This window comes from Plectropomus leopardus, chromosome 24, assembly GCF_026936395.1.
Source record: "Plectropomus leopardus strain MGB_pleo_1.0 chromosome 24, ASM2693639v1, whole genome shotgun sequence".
Classification (NCBI taxonomy): Eukaryota; Metazoa; Chordata; class Actinopteri; order Perciformes; family Serranidae; genus Plectropomus; species Plectropomus leopardus.
Window position 1 is genome coordinate 7,041,546 of NC_142199.1, and position 20,184 is coordinate 7,061,729.

The 20,184-nt window shown below is 39.5% G+C and overlaps 1 protein-coding gene across 2 annotated transcripts; it reads left to right on the plus strand.

Moving 5' to 3' along the window:
* Positions 1-88: 88 nt before the first annotated feature.
* On the plus strand, positions 89-19,374 carry LOC121962632 (nectin-4-like). 2 transcript variants are annotated; one of them, XM_088074190.1, is made up of 9 exons: positions 89-407; positions 2,824-2,894; positions 3,076-3,159; positions 3,280-3,408; positions 4,294-4,617; positions 5,362-5,691; positions 7,701-7,985; positions 9,093-9,194; positions 15,626-19,374. In XM_088074190.1, exons 4-9 carry the CDS (start codon positions 3,339-3,341, stop codon positions 15,628-15,630), a joined length of 1,116 nt encoding a protein of 371 aa, XP_087930316.1. In that variant the 5' UTR covers positions 89-407; positions 2,824-2,894; positions 3,076-3,159; positions 3,280-3,338; the 3' UTR covers positions 15,631-19,374. The 2 variants fall into 2 exon arrangements, with proteins under 2 accessions (XP_087930316.1, XP_042368784.1); XM_042512850.2 differs by lacking the exon at positions 2,824-2,894.
* The last annotated feature ends 810 nt before the right edge of the window (positions 19,375-20,184 follow it).

Below are 20,184 nucleotides of genomic sequence, written 5' to 3' on the forward strand. Positions count from 1 at the left end.
CACTGAAAGCCAACTACTTAGCCAATATGAAATAATTAACGAATAAAAATGCATCAATAAAGCAGGAGAAATTTGATAGATTTATGTAAATAGAGATATGTCTTTATAAAACTGGTCTTGCAGAGTGCAACTGTATTTAATCATATAATTAATAAATTATCAATTTTGCATTTAAAGAATGCTGCAGATTTTTAGCAGCACGTGCACACAATGGCCACCAGGCCTCGCGCTTTCGTCCAGTTTGCCGCCAGCTTTCGCCGAGGAAGAAATGAGTGTTTGAAACGCTGCAGCAGGAAACTCAACTCAGTACAGTCGAGTTAAATTTGAGGACCTTTCTGCTCCAGTCTCACTTTACCTGTAAAACAGAGAGCTCACTTTGTCTTCTGTGGACCTTTATTTGTCAGCGGGTAAGTTTAATGTCTTTTAATGTGAAAAAAGTTGCAGCGAAATTAGTTAAAAAGACTGGGGATCGTTGTAGTAGTGTACTTTTTTGTTTTTGTTACTTAATTAAGGAATGTCAACGCTTAAATTAGTTTGAGTTTTCACGGCGAAGCTCGTAATGACCTATGAAAATTGAGATTTACTAAAAAATAATTTCACTCAAGTGAATGTGATTTTATTTTCTAACACTGACACTATTTTAGTTGCACGCTTTTTTTCTTGGTGTTCCCTCGCTGTGAGAAAGCCACTTTCACTGTATATTTTGGGCGAAATTCTCGTGCTGTAAAAAAAATTGTAGAAAAAAGTAAACTTTGGCATTGAAATAAATTTCAATAAAAAATAAAACAGACTTGATTTTTATTTTATTTGAGTTATTTTCATTTTATTTGCTTTTTTTTTTTTTTTTATATCATGTCACTCTTTCTTGTGACAATATTTCTTCATGAGAAGAGTTTGAAAAGAGATAAATCCAAATGATCCAAAAAAAGTGCCAGGAATTTATTCAATACCAAATCTTATTTTTACTGCCAGGACTTACTGTCGTGATTGTACCTCCATATATATAAATAAGTGTGTGTGTGTGTAAATATATATATATATATATGTGTGTGTGTGTTTGGCATTTTAACAATTTATTTTCATGTGGTAAACCTGTCAAGAGAAAGATTTACAGCAACATAAATTGGCTTGATTATGTAAGAAAAAATAACATAAATGTGGAAAAGTTAAGCAGTTTTTTGCTTTCTTTCTCCTGCAACCTGTTTAAGAAATCTCACATCACATCTGTCATTTGGGACTGAACCAGCTGTGGTGAAAATGTCCTGTGCACATCTGGATTCAGGGTCAGTTTTTGGTACCAGGTGGCCAGTCTGGTTTCTTTTGGTGAGCATGAAATGTTCAGCTCTCCTAAATGTGACACTTATAACCTCCATGAGGCTGGATTTTCACATTAAAGTCTTGAGAGTTGATGGATTGAATCAGTGAGGTTTTGTAGTGGAAAAGCGGTTTTAACTGTTGCCCAACAGGAGCAGGCAGCATGTTTGAAGCCAGATGTTTGGCACTGTAAAAGCTCTGAGGTCTGAACCTGGTCTGTCTTGTGGTTTTCTGGTGGTTTGGTTGAGTCTGATCAAAGGTCGCTTTGTGCCTGATCTTAACCGTTTCCACCTTTTTGTCCAGGATATAGAAAAGAGTAAATTTACAGCAGCATCTGAACACAAACTGTTGGGCTCGGCTCACACACAAACTTACTCATGCTGTGATCACTTAAATACCTCCCCATCACTTCTTGCATCATCATCCAGCCACTGTAATTTGTTTAATTTGTTTGTTTCAGGTATTGATTTTGAAATCTCAAGGCTGACGCAGTCTAGACATTAAAGTGTTGTTTTTTTTGCTGCCGGGTGATTGTGTGTTTACTGGACAGGGTGTGCATGCTGTGCATTAACCTGTAAAACCTCCATTAGACCTCAGGTGATGTTTCCTGAATCAGCAGCAGTTGTGGTTGATGTGTACACATGTATTAAAGGCACAGTTCAGATTTTTGGGAGCGGGGTTATATGAGGTAGCTATTCAGAGACAGTGTGTTACATACAGTAGATGTCTCATCCCCAGTTTGCAGAAAGTTGCTTGAGTCTGACACAGACGCTAAGAAATGTACTGCTGTGGATGGGGGCAGCAAGGAAACATTTTTTAGCCACCAAAAAAAGGCCAGCCAAAAAAATCAACATCAGTTTTAAGCGTTTGCTATATTGAGAGTAATTTTTCTGCTTTATGTTCATGTTCAATGCCACGAGACACCATTGACAAAAACAGTCAATTTAGCTGGCTGAAAACTGGAGCCGCTGTTTGATTATTTGTTATTTTGTGTTATTGTGACTTCGTATTGATTTTACAAAAAAAAACACCATTAAAAAAGTGAAATTGCAGAGCCCCAAAGGTAAAACGATTATTTAAAATGATTTAAAATCACAAAAATAAGTTTGCAGCCTTTACCAGGTGGAGTAGGCAGCGTAGAATAGCAACGTTTTTGGGTTTGACTCAGAAGTGATCAGTCAGGGCTTGTCGAACATTATCCGGGAGGTTATTCCAGGTTTTGTGCTGCATGATGACAAAACACTGCTTCTCTTTGGACAGTCAATAGGCCGTCCCCAGATGTCCTCAGGGTCCTTGAAGGTTCATATGTCACAAGAATGTCAGAGATATATTTGGGCGCTGAGCCACACTGAGAATGATTTATACACCATGATAACATAGCAGAGTAAAAACAAAAAAAACACAATATTTTTTTTCTAAAATGACAGCTGTTGAAGTATAAAATAGCACAAAATGAATATGAAAACACTCTTGATAAAATGTACACGTAAACTTATATTCTTTTTTAAGGCTTTTTTAGGCTTCCATATTTGACTCCAGTCTGCTTCTCCAAACTGGGGGCGTGCCGACTGACATCTACTGTATGTAACACACTGACTGTGGATAAGTACCCAATACAACCCCACCTAACAAAAAAATCATAACTATCCCTTTAACATGGCAACTAAGCTGCAAAAACAGCAATGAGTGTAATCTGTTATGATGCTGAGATGATGCTGTCATTGCTCATGTCATCCTCTGGCTTCATGTTTCCCATGACAGCACTCAGTGTGTCAGTAAGATGCAGCTACGACTGTGCTGACCAACAGCAGCTCAACAAGTCACAACACTGGACAGCTGACGGCGGTACGCCTGCATCACAGCCTCTCCGTTCATACTTAATTTATGGTGTTAATGTGGTAAAGCCACGAGTTAGTTGTAGGTTCAGGTTGTGGCTGGGTTCTCTGACGGTGTTTGTGTTTGCAGCTGCATCCTGGATTGGATGTGATACTGGCTCAGGGTGTGTAACTCAGCATCTGTGTGCGATGTGTGGACCCGCCCTGCCCCTGTGTCTGCTGCTCTGGATCATAGGAGCGAATGTTTCCAAGACGCAAGGTACGTTATGTGTCAGATTAGTGCTTTTTTTGGTTTGTGTGTGAAAGAAAAATCTAACTTCAGAGAGTTTACGTAAAGGTCCAGTGTGTAGGATTTAGGGGGATATATTGGCAGAAATGGAATATGATATAATAAGCATGCGTGTTTAAGTCTTTAATCACCTGAAAATGGGAATTGCAGAGTTTTCTTAACCTTAGAACGAGCTGTTTATATCTATACAGGTAGCGGGTCCTCTTCTACAGAGATTACCATGTTGCTAGAGAAGCCCAGAAGGGACAAACTAAACACTGGCTCTAGATAGTGCCGTTAAGGTTTCAGGTTGTATTTTTTTCACAAATCAAAAACACACATTTTAACCCTTGCCTATAGTGCTGTTTATCAGTCTAGATTGTTTTGGTGTAAGTTGCATAGTGTTGAAGATATCAGCTGGAGACATGTCTGCCTTCTCTTTAAAATTATGGAACTAGATGGCACTTGGCTTATGGTGCTCAAAGCGCCAAAAAATAAATTTGAAAAACTTAACAGCAATGTCTCTTTGCAGAAATCATGACCTAGTTACTTTCTTTATACTGAACTATGCACACAAAATGTATCACCGTGCAAAAATCTGGCCGTATCAAACTAGCTCCACTTCCATGGGCTGCAACTATAAATTGTTGCTTATACACTGTTGCATCTGTATTAACAATATTATTAATATTGTTGTATAATAGTAAATCAGTCACAGAGGCCATTTTTTCCGCAGACCTCTGATACTTTAAGTATATTTAGATTATAATCTGTATTGTCGGATTTTGAATGAAGAGCTTTTATTTATAAGGGTTTTTTTACCTTGTTGTTTTGGTACTGCATGAGATTTAAATATAATCTTGTCTCTGAACTTAGCTCAGGTCATAGCTCCGGCCAGTCTCAACGCAGAGGCGGGTCGCTCCCTGCTGCTCAGCTGCAACGTCACCACGGAACCAGGCAACAACGTCCGGCAAGTGCGCTGGCTCAACAGACACAGAAAGGTCATCCTGGCGTACGAGCAAAGCGTGCCGATCCGCGTCAGCCACCAAGAACCCAACGTACAGCTCAACACCTCGCACAATGACGCCAGCTACATCACCATCAAGAGGGTGCAACATGATGACGAAGGCTGCTACTTCTGCATCTTTGACATTTTCCCCATTGGCTCAGTGGAAGGCAGGACGTGCATCAGCGTCACTGGTCAGTCTGAGACTTTGGTCACAAGTCAGCTCCACTAAGCAGTTTTCAGTGCAGCTCACATTTGAACCTTTGTTCTTTTTTGCCGCAGAGACAAATTAGGGTCACAGAAGGTGTTTGTTTTTCCTCACTACACCCTTGATGAGACAGGAAGCAGTAGGCTTCAGTTTGAACTGGCAGACCACCCAGCGAGTCTTTCCTGTTAAAACATGCACACGCACACATTTTTATTTCACACAAGCGCCGATCATGTTAAGTTTTCACTGTACGTTTAGATGTCAGCAGAAATAAATCCACACGCAGCCAACATAAAAAAAATCTTAGTTTTCTCGATATTAACCCCTTGAAACCTGAGCAAATTGGCTTGATTGAGAGGACAATGAGCATCGGAAGAAAAAATGACTCAAAAAGATAGCATGATTTTAATTTTTATTATTACCTGAAAACTAGTTTTAAAAAATTAAAAAAAAAAAAAAAAAAAAATGAAATGACCTGGAAATAATAATAAAAATTGTAAAAATTTTGTTACATAATTTTAAATATATAATTCTGATTCTTATCAATGTAGTTTTTTCTCGTAGACATTTCCCCTAGCATTTTAAGAAGAATTCTCTACAAACTTCCAATTTATTGCAATTTATTGAACTTTTCTGACCGAGTTGCTCATTGCCATTTATACACGTTTTTGAACGAAATCGCATCAATTTTTCAGGTTTCACAGGGTAAATAACATCTCCTTCATCGCAGGTAAAGTGCACCAGGAGGGCAATAAGACCGCGGTGAGCGGGAAGCCGGTCACACTGTCCTGCTGGTACAGCCTCCCCCAGAGAGTGCACCAGGTGCTGTGGAGGAAGACAGCGGAGCAGGGTGACACCACCACTGTGGGCTCCTTCGCCAAACGCGGCCACCAGAGCATAGAGGATCAGTACTTGGGTCGGGTGAGCTTGAGCCGGACACTGGGCGACACCCAGCTGACCATCCAGGCGGTAAAAACGGAGGACGAGGCCTGCTACACCTGCGAGTTTCACACATACCCAGACGGCACCAGAAGTGACATCGCCTGCCTCTCTGTTTATGGTGAGTGTCTGCGTACGAGTGTTTAAAGTAGACCTTTATTTCAATCCTTTAGTTAGACTTTGACATGAAGAAAATGGTGGAATGTCCCTTTAAGCTTCTCAAGTGAAGCTATCGCAAATAAATGATTGTGTTTGATGAGGCTATTTTGGAACTTATGGCTGATATAAGGGATTTCCAGGCATTGTTCTAAACCAGTCCCGTAAAGATAGAGCAATGTTGACACATTTCTGTTTATTCCAGCCTCTCATTACTGGAAAAAAAAATGTAACCAGGGTTTTTAATAACAAAGGAGACAATCTCCAAGCTCCGAGCTCCCCAGTTCTGTTCACCAAACTGATGATGCCATATAAGGGCTAACCGATCATAATCAGAAAGACAGCAGCTGTCATATTGCCAAAGATTTCCAGATTTAGTATTTAAATGAATACTTCACCCTCCAAATGACTATTCGTATATCAGTTACTCACCCAAGTTACATTGAGTTTGTGAAGAAAACTTTGTATTTCCCACTTGTTTCCGCTGTGACTGAAGAATCCAAAATAAGAGAAAACTCTTAATAAATTTGAAGTCATAGGGGCTCCCATTTAACAACAGCAAAACTATATCAAAACATGTGTTTACAAAAACTCACACAACTTGTGCACTATAATCCAAGTCTCATTTATCAGGTCGTATACTCAGTTTTTTACCATCACATGCATTTTGCTAAAACATTACTATTTAAAGCTGAACTCCTTTGATGAAAACAGGAATTGTGCTTGCTGAACACAGTTTCACAGGAGTTGCTGGTCCACTGCTGCCTTGATCAGTGAGTTTGTTGTAGTTATTGTGTGACTTTGGTGTTTTAAAGGGTTAGTTTGGACTCACGAAAGTAGCACAAACCCTCACTAAAGAAAAACTGATTCCTCTCCATTGACGGACAGTTGTGCAATAGATTTAATGTGTCCCGAATAGTCAATATAAATAAAATGATCATATAGACAATCAAAGTGGCAAAAACTAAACATAGAGTGTAAACATATATAAAGCATGGACTTCTACTTACTATACCACAGCATTTATAACCAAAGATAGGTTGGGATTGGCTTCTTCTAGATTGTCCTTTATACAAACACACAAAACTCCACAATAAAAACATCAAAATAACCAATATTAACCAGTGCAGCTCAGGCCGTAAACACTGTACACTTTAGGGATTATTTTCCAGATGATCTTGACTTGGAGATATACTGTAGGTTCAGAGGAAGTGTGTGCAACTGTGTGTGTGTGTCCCAGATATAGCTCAGGAAAAGGAAGCGCTGTGTATAAACAGACCCTGAGGTGAGAGTTTCTAGTGGGTCATTAAACGACGGCACTTCGTGTCCCACGCCAACACTCTCTTTCCCGTCTCAGTGCAGCTACTGTGCCAGAGAGGTGTAAAGCACAAAGAGCGTAACCTTTAAGACGAAGAGGTCGTAGGCAAACGTTCCAGGAGTGTGAGTGGACGTTGATCTTCCTCTGTGTGTGTGTGTTTTTGTGTTTACAGAGGGAGGGGTGTCACTGAGGGGAGAGGGGTGATTAATTTGGGAGAAAGCCCAGGGGGATGAGTGGCTCACTGTTTCCCCAGACACAAGGCCGCAGTGTGTGTGTGTGTGTGTGTGTGTGTGTGTCCTTCGCCTTGCTCTGCTGAACAAGCTTTGTTTCAACTGACAGGAGATCCAGACACAACCACACAGAGTTCGTAAAAGCTGCTTCGCTTCTGTTTGCTGGCGGCCCGTCCGAGGACAATCTGTGACATTGTGTCCGCGGGAAAGAAGAGATTGACAGGCGATGTGCTCCGTCTCTCCATCTCCATTATAAAGGCAGAGGGACAGATCTGTGCTTTCTGCTGTCTGTGATTGACAGCTGTAGACAAAATACAAAATGTTGCCAGTAGATTATCACAGAAAACAATGCATGCTCAATTTACTGAAGAAAAAAATCAAATATTATTTACAAGCAGTAACTAAACACAGTTTTTCTTTCTCCAGTTTTACCCAAACCAGAGGTGACCCATGTGACCTCGTCCTCTGGAGTCACAGAGGCAAACTGCACCACTCAGTCCCGACCTGCAGCGGAGATAATGTGGAACATCGACGGGGAGAACCGAACACTTGGACCGCCCATTTCATCAGCCTACGAGCAGGGCGACGGCACAACAGTAGTGACGAGCACGCTCTTCTTCCAATCAGGGCTGCTCAGTGACCTGTCCGTCAAGTGTATCGTGCACCACCCGGGTTTGGCCAAACCTCTGACAGCGTCTCTCAGCACACACAGTGAGGAGCTTGTGGAAACTGTTTCAGTGGGGTTTTTATTGGATTAATTGCTGTGAGGTTTTTATGGTTGACCAATTAACCCTTTATAATGTAAGCAAATGGGCATAATTTATTTTAAAAACATAGATGGGAGGAAGTGAGCAACTCAACACAACATGGCCCAAAAAAATAGAGATCAGAAAAAAGTAAGTAATTACAAGGAAATTACCTTTAAAGAAGCAAGAAAAAAAAAATACAAGAAAATGACCCCCCATAAATAAAGAATGTATCTATGTGTTTTACTTTTAACTATTTTTATTATTATTTAAATGATTGTGAATGTAGTTTTATTGGCATTTTTACTCAGATTTTTGATACATTTCTAATAATCCACCAAACTCACACAATGTCATTTTAAAGCTATTTTTCAGGCCATTTTATTGTCACCTTTTACTAATTTCTAGCAGTTTGCAGGACATTTAGTGCCAAGTTGCTCATTGTCTATTTCCCCATGTTTTCGGAAGAAATCAAACCATTTTGCTGGGGTTTCAATGTTTGCCAGTGGCAGTGCCCGTAAGCATTGTGTTTTTAATTCGTTGCCTCTTTATAGAAACATCCATATTTAAAGCAATGCTGACTGTCACGGCTACAAATATGTCTGTACAGACATTCAAGAATCGATAGTCTATCACATAGTGACAGAAATTACCTTCAGTCGGGGGTTTAAACAACATGAAAAAAAGGCATTCACACCCACAGGACTCACATAAAATCACACAGCAGTTCCATAGAACAATAAAAACACGTGTGCAAAGCTACATTAAAAAAAAGTAGTGACTATATTGCCTTGTTTAAAAAGTATATTACAGTGGGAATAAGATATTTCCAATCTTTGGATGCTGAGATGCAGTAGAAAGAAACCTTTTGTTTTCCACATGTGTATTCTCAGCTATTTTAGTCCAGGGTACTTGTGGCTGCTTTGATGGGATCCTGAGTCCTGTAATGTCATACGAGAAGGACTATTTTCCTCATGAGAAAGTCTTTATTCTGCAACCACATCATGTTTAGCCCAGATGTCATAAAACATAAACAGAGCTTTAAATGTATATATGTGTGTGTGTGCCACAGTGGGTCCAGCCATGGTCGTCCTCCTCTCAGTGTGCGGCGTGGCAGCGGTCCTCCTCCTGTGTCTCTGTGTGTGTCTCTGCAAGTGCTTCATCTGCACCGACGGTGAGTTCGGACTCTGCAGCTTCACTTCCCACAAACGTTTACTGCTTCGAGCCGCATTCACTCATCCTACATGACTCCACAAAATGTATTTCTGTCCACATTTGTTTGGGTGCTGTTCAATTACAATCTGATTTAATCCACCTAGAAGAGACAGCAGTGCTGGTGAAGTCTGCAGCAGCTGTATGCAACATTTGCTTTGCGCTTGTGGTTTTCCAAAGGCATTCTGGGAAGTGCACAGAGTGGTTGCAAAAGACTAAATTACAGCATGTCATCAGAAATAATGCAAATGCAGAGTATGTGAAGGTGGATGTTTTCTTTTGGAGTTCAGGAAAACGTGGGTGAAGAAAATGAGTGAGAGGCACTTGGAACAGACTGACGTTTAACTGAAACAGTGTTTTCAGATACTGGAGTCTTTTCTATGGGCTTTTCTTTTCTTCACTACAGATCTGTCATGGGAGAAAAGCACTCGGCTGATATGCAGTTCATTGTTTGTCTAGTGGCCCATTGCTTTTGCCAAGTTTGTCATTGTAGTGATTATGGTGAAGTATTCACATTTTTTCTGGTTACATAAACATCCTAACACACCAAAACAACCTCTGAGAACTTGAGCCAAGGAAATCCTGAAAAAACACATAAAAGTTGTGCATAAAGCTGCTGTAGGCAAAATTTTTATATCAGCAAAGGATACCGTGACTGTGAGAACATGAAAAGGGTCACTCATTGTGACCAAAAAGACAACTATCACCCAGTTTTGGTGTTCCTTTCAAGTCTATGGAGCATTTCAGAAACTTTCAGCTCATTATTTTGACCTTCTGACCCATTTTTGTTCACTCCCATCGCTCCTATCTGCATTATTTCCAGGCGCATCACTGAAAAATACTACGCAACCAAACCAGACAAATTTAGCTAGTTTAGTTAGATCTCTATTTCAAATAAGCCAAATAAAATAAGAGAACAAAATTAACCCAGTGTAATGAATGGTTACATTTTTTGCCAGAATTATTTAGGAGACAATATTTACAAAGCTGGAATATGCAACAGCTGCTTTCACACATGGAAAATGAGTGCTTCTATAGATGAAAAAAAAGAAAAAAGAAATTATGATAATTGTGATATTGTTCATAATAAAAGCGCTCATTGTCTTTCATGTGTTCCTTTCTAAAAAGGGATGTTTTTTCAACATATAATGGAGATAATCTAACTTTTTCACTGGACAAAAAAGTCAGTTTTAGTCATTAGAAAATTGGTCTTAAACTTAATTCTTAGTGGCTTTAAAAAAACATCTTAATCTTAAATCTACCTTGCCTTAAACTGCAGGAACCCTTTCTTAGGACATGAGGCAAACTTTTTTTGTTTTTAAAGCGTGTGCAGGTGCACCTGACCATGAAATGCGTCGCTTTTCTCTGAAATTACACTGGAAAGTTTGACTCGGGGCTCGCAGTGACTTTCCACACAGAGGTGTTATGCTTACTCGTGTGTCATCAACACTCCCTCGACTCCTGTTATCACCTTTCCCACAATCGTCTTTTTCGGTGTCACGGAAACAGAGCAGTGCCAGCGTATTGTGGCGTGTGGACCTCTGCCCATTTCCCCTTTATCATAAATTTTGTCCCCACCGAGGAGAGGCGGGGAAAGTTATCATGGCACTGACAGAGGCTTTGGCTGGCTTTGGCGCTTCAGCCGGCCAAACACAAGTCGTAACGGAAGAAAAACAAAAGTGGGAGCTGGTGAGTCAAGGTCAGGACAGTCCCACGGCGAGACTCGATTTGGGTTTAACGTGGGCTTCATGAGCCAACCAGAGTCATGTGAGAATTTAATGCGTAAATGTAGTTGATGTTTGTACAGTGATGGAATCTAACACATTTACTAAAGTACTGTACTTAAGTATGAATTTGAGGTATTTGTACTTTACTTGATTATTTTTTTCATGCTTCTTTATACTTTTACTTCACTACATTTCAGAAGGAAGTATTGTACTTTTTACTCCACTACATCTATCTGACAGCTTTAGTTACTTCACAAATTAAGATCTTTGGGTACATACATCAACATCATACATCATCATACAACATAGTTTAGAGTATGTAAAATATTATTTCTGTTATAAATTAATTTACCAAACTGTTTATACACATGCAGCTGCATTGTTTAGCTGATTAATCAATTGAGTGATTTTCAGAGAATTTTTATAATTTTGAGTTTGGGGAGTTTTCATTTTTTTCATAATTTTGAGGAGTTTCTGATCTTCTTTTTTCCCTTTTTCAGTGATTTTTTTTTTTGGGGGGGGGGGGGGTTCTAGGTTTTGTATCATTTTGATGCTTTGAGATGTTTATTGTTCTGTTTTTAATAGTTTAGATTTTTAGGGTGTGTTTTTTCTTTGTATAATTTTGAGGTTTGTAATGTTTTTTTTTATTTTTTATTCAATCATTTTGAGGTTTGAAGATTTGTCTGCATTGGGTACTTTTACTTTTCATACTTTTTCCTGATTTATTTTATTTACTTTTACTCAAGTATCATTCTCAGTGCAGGACTTTTACTTATAATAGAGTATTTTTTACAGTGTGGTATTAGTACTTCTACTTAAGTAAAGGATTTGAATACTTTTCCACCGCTTTATTTTTGACATAAAATGTCACAAATTCTTCCAGAGCAATGAATTTCCTAAACAACAAAGATTAATGAGTTTTCCTTTTTCCTCCATCTCTTCCTTTCCTTTGTTTTCTTGTGCGATAAGAAACAGCACAAGCGCCCGTTTTCCTCCTGTCTTAAAGATGGAAACCCACTGACACATCGCTTCAATTCCTACTTTCTTTGTCACCTCAATATGTCAAGCTCCAAAACCAATAGTCGCCCACATGGGTCGCACACAACAAAGGCCTTAATCATGCTGTTGATTTAAGAGTGTTACTCCCGTCTTCACTCATGAGACGGTTGGGGACAGTCTCTTAAACACTGTACTTGCATGTGATTGATGGTGTTGTTGGACCAGAAGTATCTGTGGGAGATTTTGGACATAGTTCAGCTGCAAAAATAGATTTTTTCTCAGGGAAAAAAGCGCCCTTTTACTCAAGACTTCCCTCATTTCCAACTCCGTGGATCCTGAGCAGAATAACAAGTGGCTGTGCTGATTGTCGTGACGAAGAAACCAGAAGAAAAGACACTCTTTTTCTGTCTAATCCCTCTGACCGTGTGGGGGGGACATTAGGAGCCTAGAGAAGGGCGTAGTGACAAAAAGGAACAGAGCCCAAAGTTGAGTGGCTGCCCAGCTGATAACAACACTCGACTGTACAGACACACACGTACTGTATTTCCAGTCTTGGCTCGGCTGACGTGCCGGGAACACAGGCTTTTACTGTGATGTGATTCAGATTGCAGTTTCAGGGAGGAGAGCTGTGACGCCTCTGTCCTTATGTGGAGCTGACCTCATTAATTTCATCATATTTTTAAGGGCTTTTCTAACTGCATTATACGCAACAACAGCTTCCAGAGACTATTTTGTGAAATCCTATGACGTCATCACAATGTAATGTCTATGAGCAGGAACTTGCAGGAGGAACACTTCTGCAGGTACTTTAAAAAATGAAGTTAAAATTTGTTACTAAATCCTGCTATATCGTTTGGAGTTGAGGGATGAGTTTAGGAGTCTCACAGCCTGGAGAATGAAGCTGCTCTGTAGTCTGGTGGTTCGGCTGCGGATATTTCTGTATCTTTTGCCAGACAGCAGCAGGGTGAACAGACTGTGGCACAGGGCTGGGTGCTGCCTTTCAGTATCATATGAGCTCTGTGCAGACACCTCACTTCACCGATATCACTGATGCTTCTTCCTCTGGTGGGGATCTGGGCATATGGAGTCTTGTGTCCTGTCGGCTATGCTGCATGTGTATAAACAAGGTTTGCCCATCCCGTGCAACAGCCTGATTGCTGAGTGAGCCTCAATCACATTTCATCCACACAATTCTCCTGCAACCTGACATTAGCCAGAAGGCTTGGTAAAGGGACAGCTCTCGGTCAAAGTCGGGTCAGCCTCGCCCTGATGCCGGCTGTCCTCCCTCTCTTCGTCAAGTGCTTTCGTTTCTCCCCTCTGGTCGGACTGGCTGCTCTGTGTAAGCCATCGGTGGAGATCCTCTTGTGTTCTGCTGCATTCAGTCCTTGCTCCTTCTTCTCCGTCTCGGCCACTCTGATCTTTAAATCTCGGCCTCTTATCTGTCCCCCGATACATCTATAAAACAAAAGGTGATTGTGCATTTGCTGTTTTAGCCCTGACTCTGGAACAATCATACCCAATTTATCAGATTTGCTGATTCCTTGGACTGTTTTAAATGCTTTCCAAAAACCCACCTTTATAGGCAAGCCTTCCTATAAAGCGTAGCCATGTGTTATGTTTGTCTTTGTTTTGGTCTTGTCTATCTCTCATTGTACTTAGTTCCATATAGTAATTTAGTGAAACTCACTTATTTATTTTAAGTGTGTGTACATGTGTTTGGGAAGCGCTTTGTAACTGTGATTTTAAAAGTGCTTTATAAAAAACCTTTACTTAATTACTCATAATAACAGGGCGAGACTGTCAGCAGCAAAAACAAGCACTAGTTAGTGTTTTAGTTTGATACATTACAGCCTGTTCTGCTCAATATTGGACCGATTTCAAAAACTGTTGTTCCCATTAGTCAGTTTGACACAAAAAACATAAGAAAATAGGGTCCAGGTTGAAAATACTGAAGTGTTCCTTTAATGTAGTTTTTTATTGAAGTGGAGACACAAATCTGTCAAATATTGCAAAACCAAAAATATCTGCATGGCTTAGATACCACCAGAGGTAAGAGGATAAATATGCTTTTTGTGATTTGGGTGAGGTGACCCTTTTAGCTGTTGCTGTAGAGATGAAGACAGATATATTTTATGCAGGACAAAATAAAGCTGCAGCTCAACTGTCTTAATGTTTATTCCACATTATTTTTGTGTGAAAATTCTTGTATGTGTGGCAGCTGTCTGAAATCGAAACTCCATGATGACAAATATTTAAAGTGTGTCTGAGATGCTCAGCTGCAGAGAAACCCGCCGTGGACGGCCTGAAAAGTTGTGATGTCTGCGGCTGAAGCTGAACCGAGAGCCGGCCACAAATAGGCCTTTGTGGTTCTTTTGTATCAGGGGGCGTAATTCAGTCTCTGCATGCTAAAATCATGGCTGGGAAGTTGGGCAGAGGCTTGAGGTTCTTCCAGTAAAATTCTGCTGGTCTATTTGTGTCTGTTTCCATGTTAGTTTTGGTGTGGTCGGGCGGAGATGTACAGACTATAAGGTGCGGTGGTGTCGCAGCAACCGGAAGTTAACCTTTAGATACGAGGCTTTTATTCATGTTTTTAGTGGCACCTTTCAATCTGCAACACCACAGGAAGTGCATGGGAGTGACCGCATCCGGTCATGAGGGCAGAGCTGAGGGCTGAGCTGATTGCTCCTCAGAGATTAGAGGTCAGAAAACATGATATTCAAACATGTTACATGATGAAAGTGACACCTGCTGCTGCCACAACAGTTTCTTTTTCACAGATGTTTTTTGGCGCAGTTCTGATTGATTTTCCATTTCTCTGTTTTACACTTAAAATGTCACTCTGGCTCTAATTGGCTTTTAGGCCACATGTGTTGCTTCAGCTTCAGTGCTATCGGCTAAAGTGAACCACCGCTACATAACTCACATTGCTGCCACATGTATGTCAAGGCGTGGCAAGCACTTAATCATGGCTGAGGAATTCCTGCAATGTTTTAATATTTTTGTGGTCTGTCTCGATGTAAGTGGGTGTTTTGGGGGATACAGGCGTGAATGTGCTTGCTGTGTTTATTTTTGCAGTACTGTGTGGGATTTATATCAAGTAAATGCAACCTGTGCCCATGACGTTAGGAAATTTGTGTTCTGAGAAATTGTCTTCACTGGATGCAACTGCAGAGACAGTACTGAAGGAAAATCCATTACAATAATCAATAATCATATATAATAATAATCCAATACATTTGAGAATCAAAATATTATGTTTTCTGATACTGTATTGCTACTTAAAAACACCTTGATCTGTTTTAAATTAACAGCTTAAATGCAAATACTCATGTCAGCGGATCATTTTGTGCAGATAGCAGTTGTTGTAATCTGTCTTCAGCTATTTTTTCTTTTCCACTTCAATGTTCAGACTCAGATTCACTTTATTGTTGCATCTTATAATGTTAAAAATGCGAAAAGAGCAAAATTTCTTTTTTCTTTTATTTGGATAAAATAAGCCAGTTTCTCAGAAACCTGATCTCGGGGAGTGCTCAGTCAGGAAAATGTTGTCACAGCCTGACAGGACATGCAGCCTGCTAAAGGAAGGATTTGTGTCGATCAATGCAAAATGTGAAGAAGTTTTTTGGGACAAAGCTGTACAACTAACTGTGTGTCTCTTTCTGTCCAGACTGATTTGGAGGCCGACGTCACTGCTGCTTTGATGAAGGTCCAGCGGCGTTCTGAGGCTGACCTAGCTGCTCAGCACCGTGCCCTCCAGCTCAGCGTGCACAGGAAGGGAACAGAGCTGTCACAGAGCCGAGCCAACACGGCCGGTTCTGCTCCCATAAGCTGAGAAGATCCCGCAAGTGCAGACACACATTCCTCTTATCATTTACTACAACATGTACAACTAAAACCACTTATTTACTGCTAGATGTCACACTTACAGTAGAAAATATGAGCAGAGGGATTTGGATTTGCATCAGTGTATCTTATGGCATCATGGAGGGCCAGTGGTGCGTGTGTGTGTGTGTGTGTGTGTGTTTGTGTGTGTGTGTGTGTGTGTGTGTGTGTGTGTGTGTGTGTGAATTTTAAGATGTTCAACAGAGTAATAAGTTATATATTTTTAAAAGTTTAGATTGATATATCTACCTTAAACACAGATTGCTCAGTTGGTTTGAAGTATTTGTGTTATGAAGAGAACTTTAACAAAAATTAATTGATATAATACTGAAATAAATCAATAAGTCATTTATCTGTTGGAGATTTGTCAGATTTGTCAATTCCTATTTAAAAATAACACAAAAAAAGTCCTTAAACATATTTTACTATATTCTTAAGTAAGCTCCTTAAAGGGTAACTTTGGCATTTTCTAACCTATTTCAAACATATTAGACCCTATTTTCCAAGTTTTTGTGTCTAAATGACTGATTGGAGCAACTAATTTTTTTTTAAGTTGGTTCAGTGCTGCAGATGGGGCTGCAGCAAAATGGGCTGCAATTTAGCCACTTGGGGCAATTAAGCAGTGTCAATTTACGTCTACCAGAAGTGCTTGTGTTTGCCACTCCATTTATGATTTAAGTGTCTTACAACATTATGGAAAGGGTCTTGACAGTGGTAGACCTTTTAGTTAAAGAGTAATATTGTTTCTGTTTAACTAGTAACAGCTACAAAGTCGCTATCACCAAACCCACCAGACTGCATATATGAAACAGAAATTTTAGCATGTATAGCATATTCACATCTAACCATGTGAATTAAAGGTTTATTTCAGTCAAACCAGCATTATGATTGTTGGAACAGTTAAACCAAGACCGTTTGTGTGAGTTTTATTTTGTTTGTTGACTTTGGATAGATAGATAGATAGATGGATGGATAGATTGGTAGGTTGATTGTCATTGTTCAGGTACAACAAAATTAAGTTTGCAACCATATACATTTAGCAGTAAAAAAAAACCCATCACAGTGTGTTTTACGATGATAAAAGTAATGTTTATTAAATGAAGTCTGGTGGGTTCCATAGGTGGACTTTACCATTAGGCAAAACAGGCATTCGCCCAAATGCCCTTCCTGTATTTTTTTGCTAATTTATTATGTTTTTCAAAAAATCCCTTCGCAAAAATAGCATCGGAATGCCTAATTCATCAATAAGCCTCAACCCCCCTTCAGTCGGCACTACATGGACTATTCCAAGATGCGCATCACCGTACTGCGCAGCGCGTATGCGGAAACGATTCCAGCGCGCTGAGAATGAATTCATGTAAACAAAACACGGACAGAGAGACAAACCATGAAGCGAGCTGCGGTTCACAGAAAAAGAAGAAGAGGGAGAAAAAACAGGAGTTTGTAACAAACTTGCCAAAGGTATCTACCTTTTTCAAAGCTGTGTTCACTCTGTCATCAAAGACAAGCCTGAATCTCACTTCCTGCTACACTGTGACAAATACAACGATTTATTAAAACAATCACCGACATATATCTCCTGGGTTTATCCACTTTCCAAATCTTCAGAAACTGCCTGGGGAGAAAAGTCAGTGTGCAGTTTTAACTGCAAAATATGTGGAATATTATTATAAACGAAGAGAAATAAGCTCTACACGAAATGTTTTTATGTAACTAAACAGTATGTATATAATATGAGATTAAAATATGTTTCTGTAATGTATTTGATAACCTGTTATTTTGCTTTGGCAACAATGTGACAAACATTCATGCCAATAAATCTGATTTGACTTTTAGATCAGAGATCAGTCAGTCAGTATTATATTATATTATTATATGTCTCCATAATTGATCTCTTATTGTCTTGTGTGGTATTCTCACTTCATAGTTGATACAGTAGAACACAAGACCATGATCAACCTACTGCCCCCCTCTGGAAAACCAAGGTAAATTATGACATATTTAAAAGGACATTAGATAGACGGATGCAGGGGCCCCTAAATGACTGCTCACCTGGAGCCCCCAGATGGCTAAGTTTGCCACTGGTGGGTTCAACAATAGCAGTTTCGGGGATGTTGCTGATTTGGTCTGGCTCTGTAGTGATTCTTTCACTGATAACAATCCTGTCAGTGGCAAAAACAAGCACTTACAGTGGATGTAAATTGACGTCGTTTAGCTGTGGGCAGGGATTACATCGCAGCCTTATTTGCTCAGCACTGGACCAGTTTCAACTATTTTTGTTCCCATTTGTCACCTTGACAAAATTAGACACAAGAAAAAAGGTTAGAAATAAAACCTGGTCCTGATTGGTGCATGGTCATATTCTACAATGTGGAAATCACCAAATAAAATAACCAAAAACTGTTCTAAGTTTGGAAGGAAATGTTGTCTTCATCCCCCCATTACTCACAGCCGTTGGTGTAATGGTAGTAGTAGTATCCCAATGGCTTTTTGGCAAATAGTTGGTAAATGCTTACAAAAAAAGATGGGTCAACCCTGTACACCAGTATAAACCCTCCACCACACCACTGCTCACAACTGAGTGAGAAAATAGATTTTCAGGCCCTTTAAGGTAGCTGAAACTTCATCTGCTGTCTGATTGCTGCTGACCACAAAATAGCCACCACAGGGTGCTATGTCACCTCCATTTGTGGTTGTCACTGAGAAAAACCTTTGTAAACTAGAAAAGAAGGATGATTAAAAGGATGCCAATTCTGAACTACACCTACAAGTTACAGGAAATCAAAAAGAAGCAGGGGGATGGAGGTTAAAATGTAACATTTAGTGAACCATCCCTGCTGTGAGTCACACTGAAATGACGGTTTGAGTGGGAAATAATGAAAGGTTTGTTATTTATAGCTGCTTGCTGTGCGGGACAGAGAGGGGTGGTCGACCTGTGACCTTCATGTGCTTCACACCACCCAAACGATTCCTGTAGCTGTGGATCACTGCCGGTGTTAGACAGAGGTTGTGTGTGGGAAAGTGAAAGAAATTTGGAGTGTGTGTGTTTGCGTGCATGTGTGAGTATGTGTGTGTGTTGTACAGCAACCTACACAGCTGAACTATCGGGAGCACCAGTGTTAGAATTAACTTTTTACCTGGGGAAATATTAATTTAGGCCTACATGGGCTGTGTACAGTTAATTTTGTAGAAAATCTCATTTATCAGGAAAAAAAAAAAAAATATATATATATATATATATATATATATATATATATATTTTAACAGTTAAACACCACTGATAGATGGTTTTACAGTAAAGTCAAATATCTGTATATCAAGAAGATCCTAAAGATGTTAATAAATGCCTTTGAAGTAAAAAAAAAAAGTATCTATCTGCAGTTTTCTGTGTCAGTTTAATAATCACGTCTTCAGTGCTACAGTGTTATTGGACCAGTATTTACCTTTTAAGTACCTGTAAGAAATAGTTTCTTGTGCTGGTGCTGAGATACATCTGAAGTTAAAAGTGCGTCAGAAATAAAACCAGAAACTTTATCTGCATTTGTTCCACTGCTTATTTTTGTAATCTGTGCTTGGAGATAGTGAGTAAGAATACTAACTCTCTAAAGTTTGGATTCTTTAGACGTTGTTGGGTTGTGATGTATGACGGCTGTGGGTGGTACAATAACCAAAATGTTACACAATGGGAAACTCATTTCCTCCACAGCCCACTCAAGTGACTTTACTGTTTCACTCTCAGACCTTGTGAGTGGCATAACAATGTCGTTGTGCCGTTTTTTTTTTTTTTTTAAATAAAGATCTATGACTAACCAGTGCAAATATTTAAAGCTTAAAATACCCTTAAATTAACATGTTTAGTTCCACAAGTGTTGTTTCAGGTATTCAAGTGAGTCAGTTGTGTGAGTCATGGATAAATTTCAGTTATATGCCAAAATAATGTTTGTAAAATAATCGTTGGCATGAAGTTAAAGCATGAGTTCAAAGGATGCAATTGTTTTTATTGTTCCTTAAAATGTTCAGTCAGTCATTCACAACCAGGAGTATTTCTGCTGTTGCCAAGAGACGTGTGAAGCGATTGTAGAGTAACATAAGCTCAAGCAGTCTGAAAAAAAAAGAAAATAAATTCCATATTCACATAATCAGGTTGCTGTTACTCCTCAACACTAATCGAGGGAGCATGAAACCTTATTTAGAAAGCAAGTGAACAGAGAAGTCTGAGCAATTAAAGGTACTTTTTTTGTTAGCTGAAGATAAGCATTTAAAATGTACTAAACGAAAATCTAAATGCAGCTCTTTTGTTTTTGCTCTGATGTCTCATACACTCAATAGATACCTTTCTTTCTA

Coding starts and splice junctions, on each gene's coding strand:
- LOC121962632 (XM_088074190.1), top strand. CDS start 3,339: ATGTGTGGACCCGCCCTGCCCCTGTGTCTGCTGCTCTGGATCATAGGA. Junction 3,409..4,293: donor GAATGTTTCCAAGACGCAAG/GTACGTTATGTG, acceptor CTCTGAACTTAG/CTCAGGTCATAGCTCCGGCC. Junction 4,618..5,361: donor GACGTGCATCAGCGTCACTG/GTCAGTCTGAGA, acceptor CCTTCATCGCAG/GTAAAGTGCACCAGGAGGGC.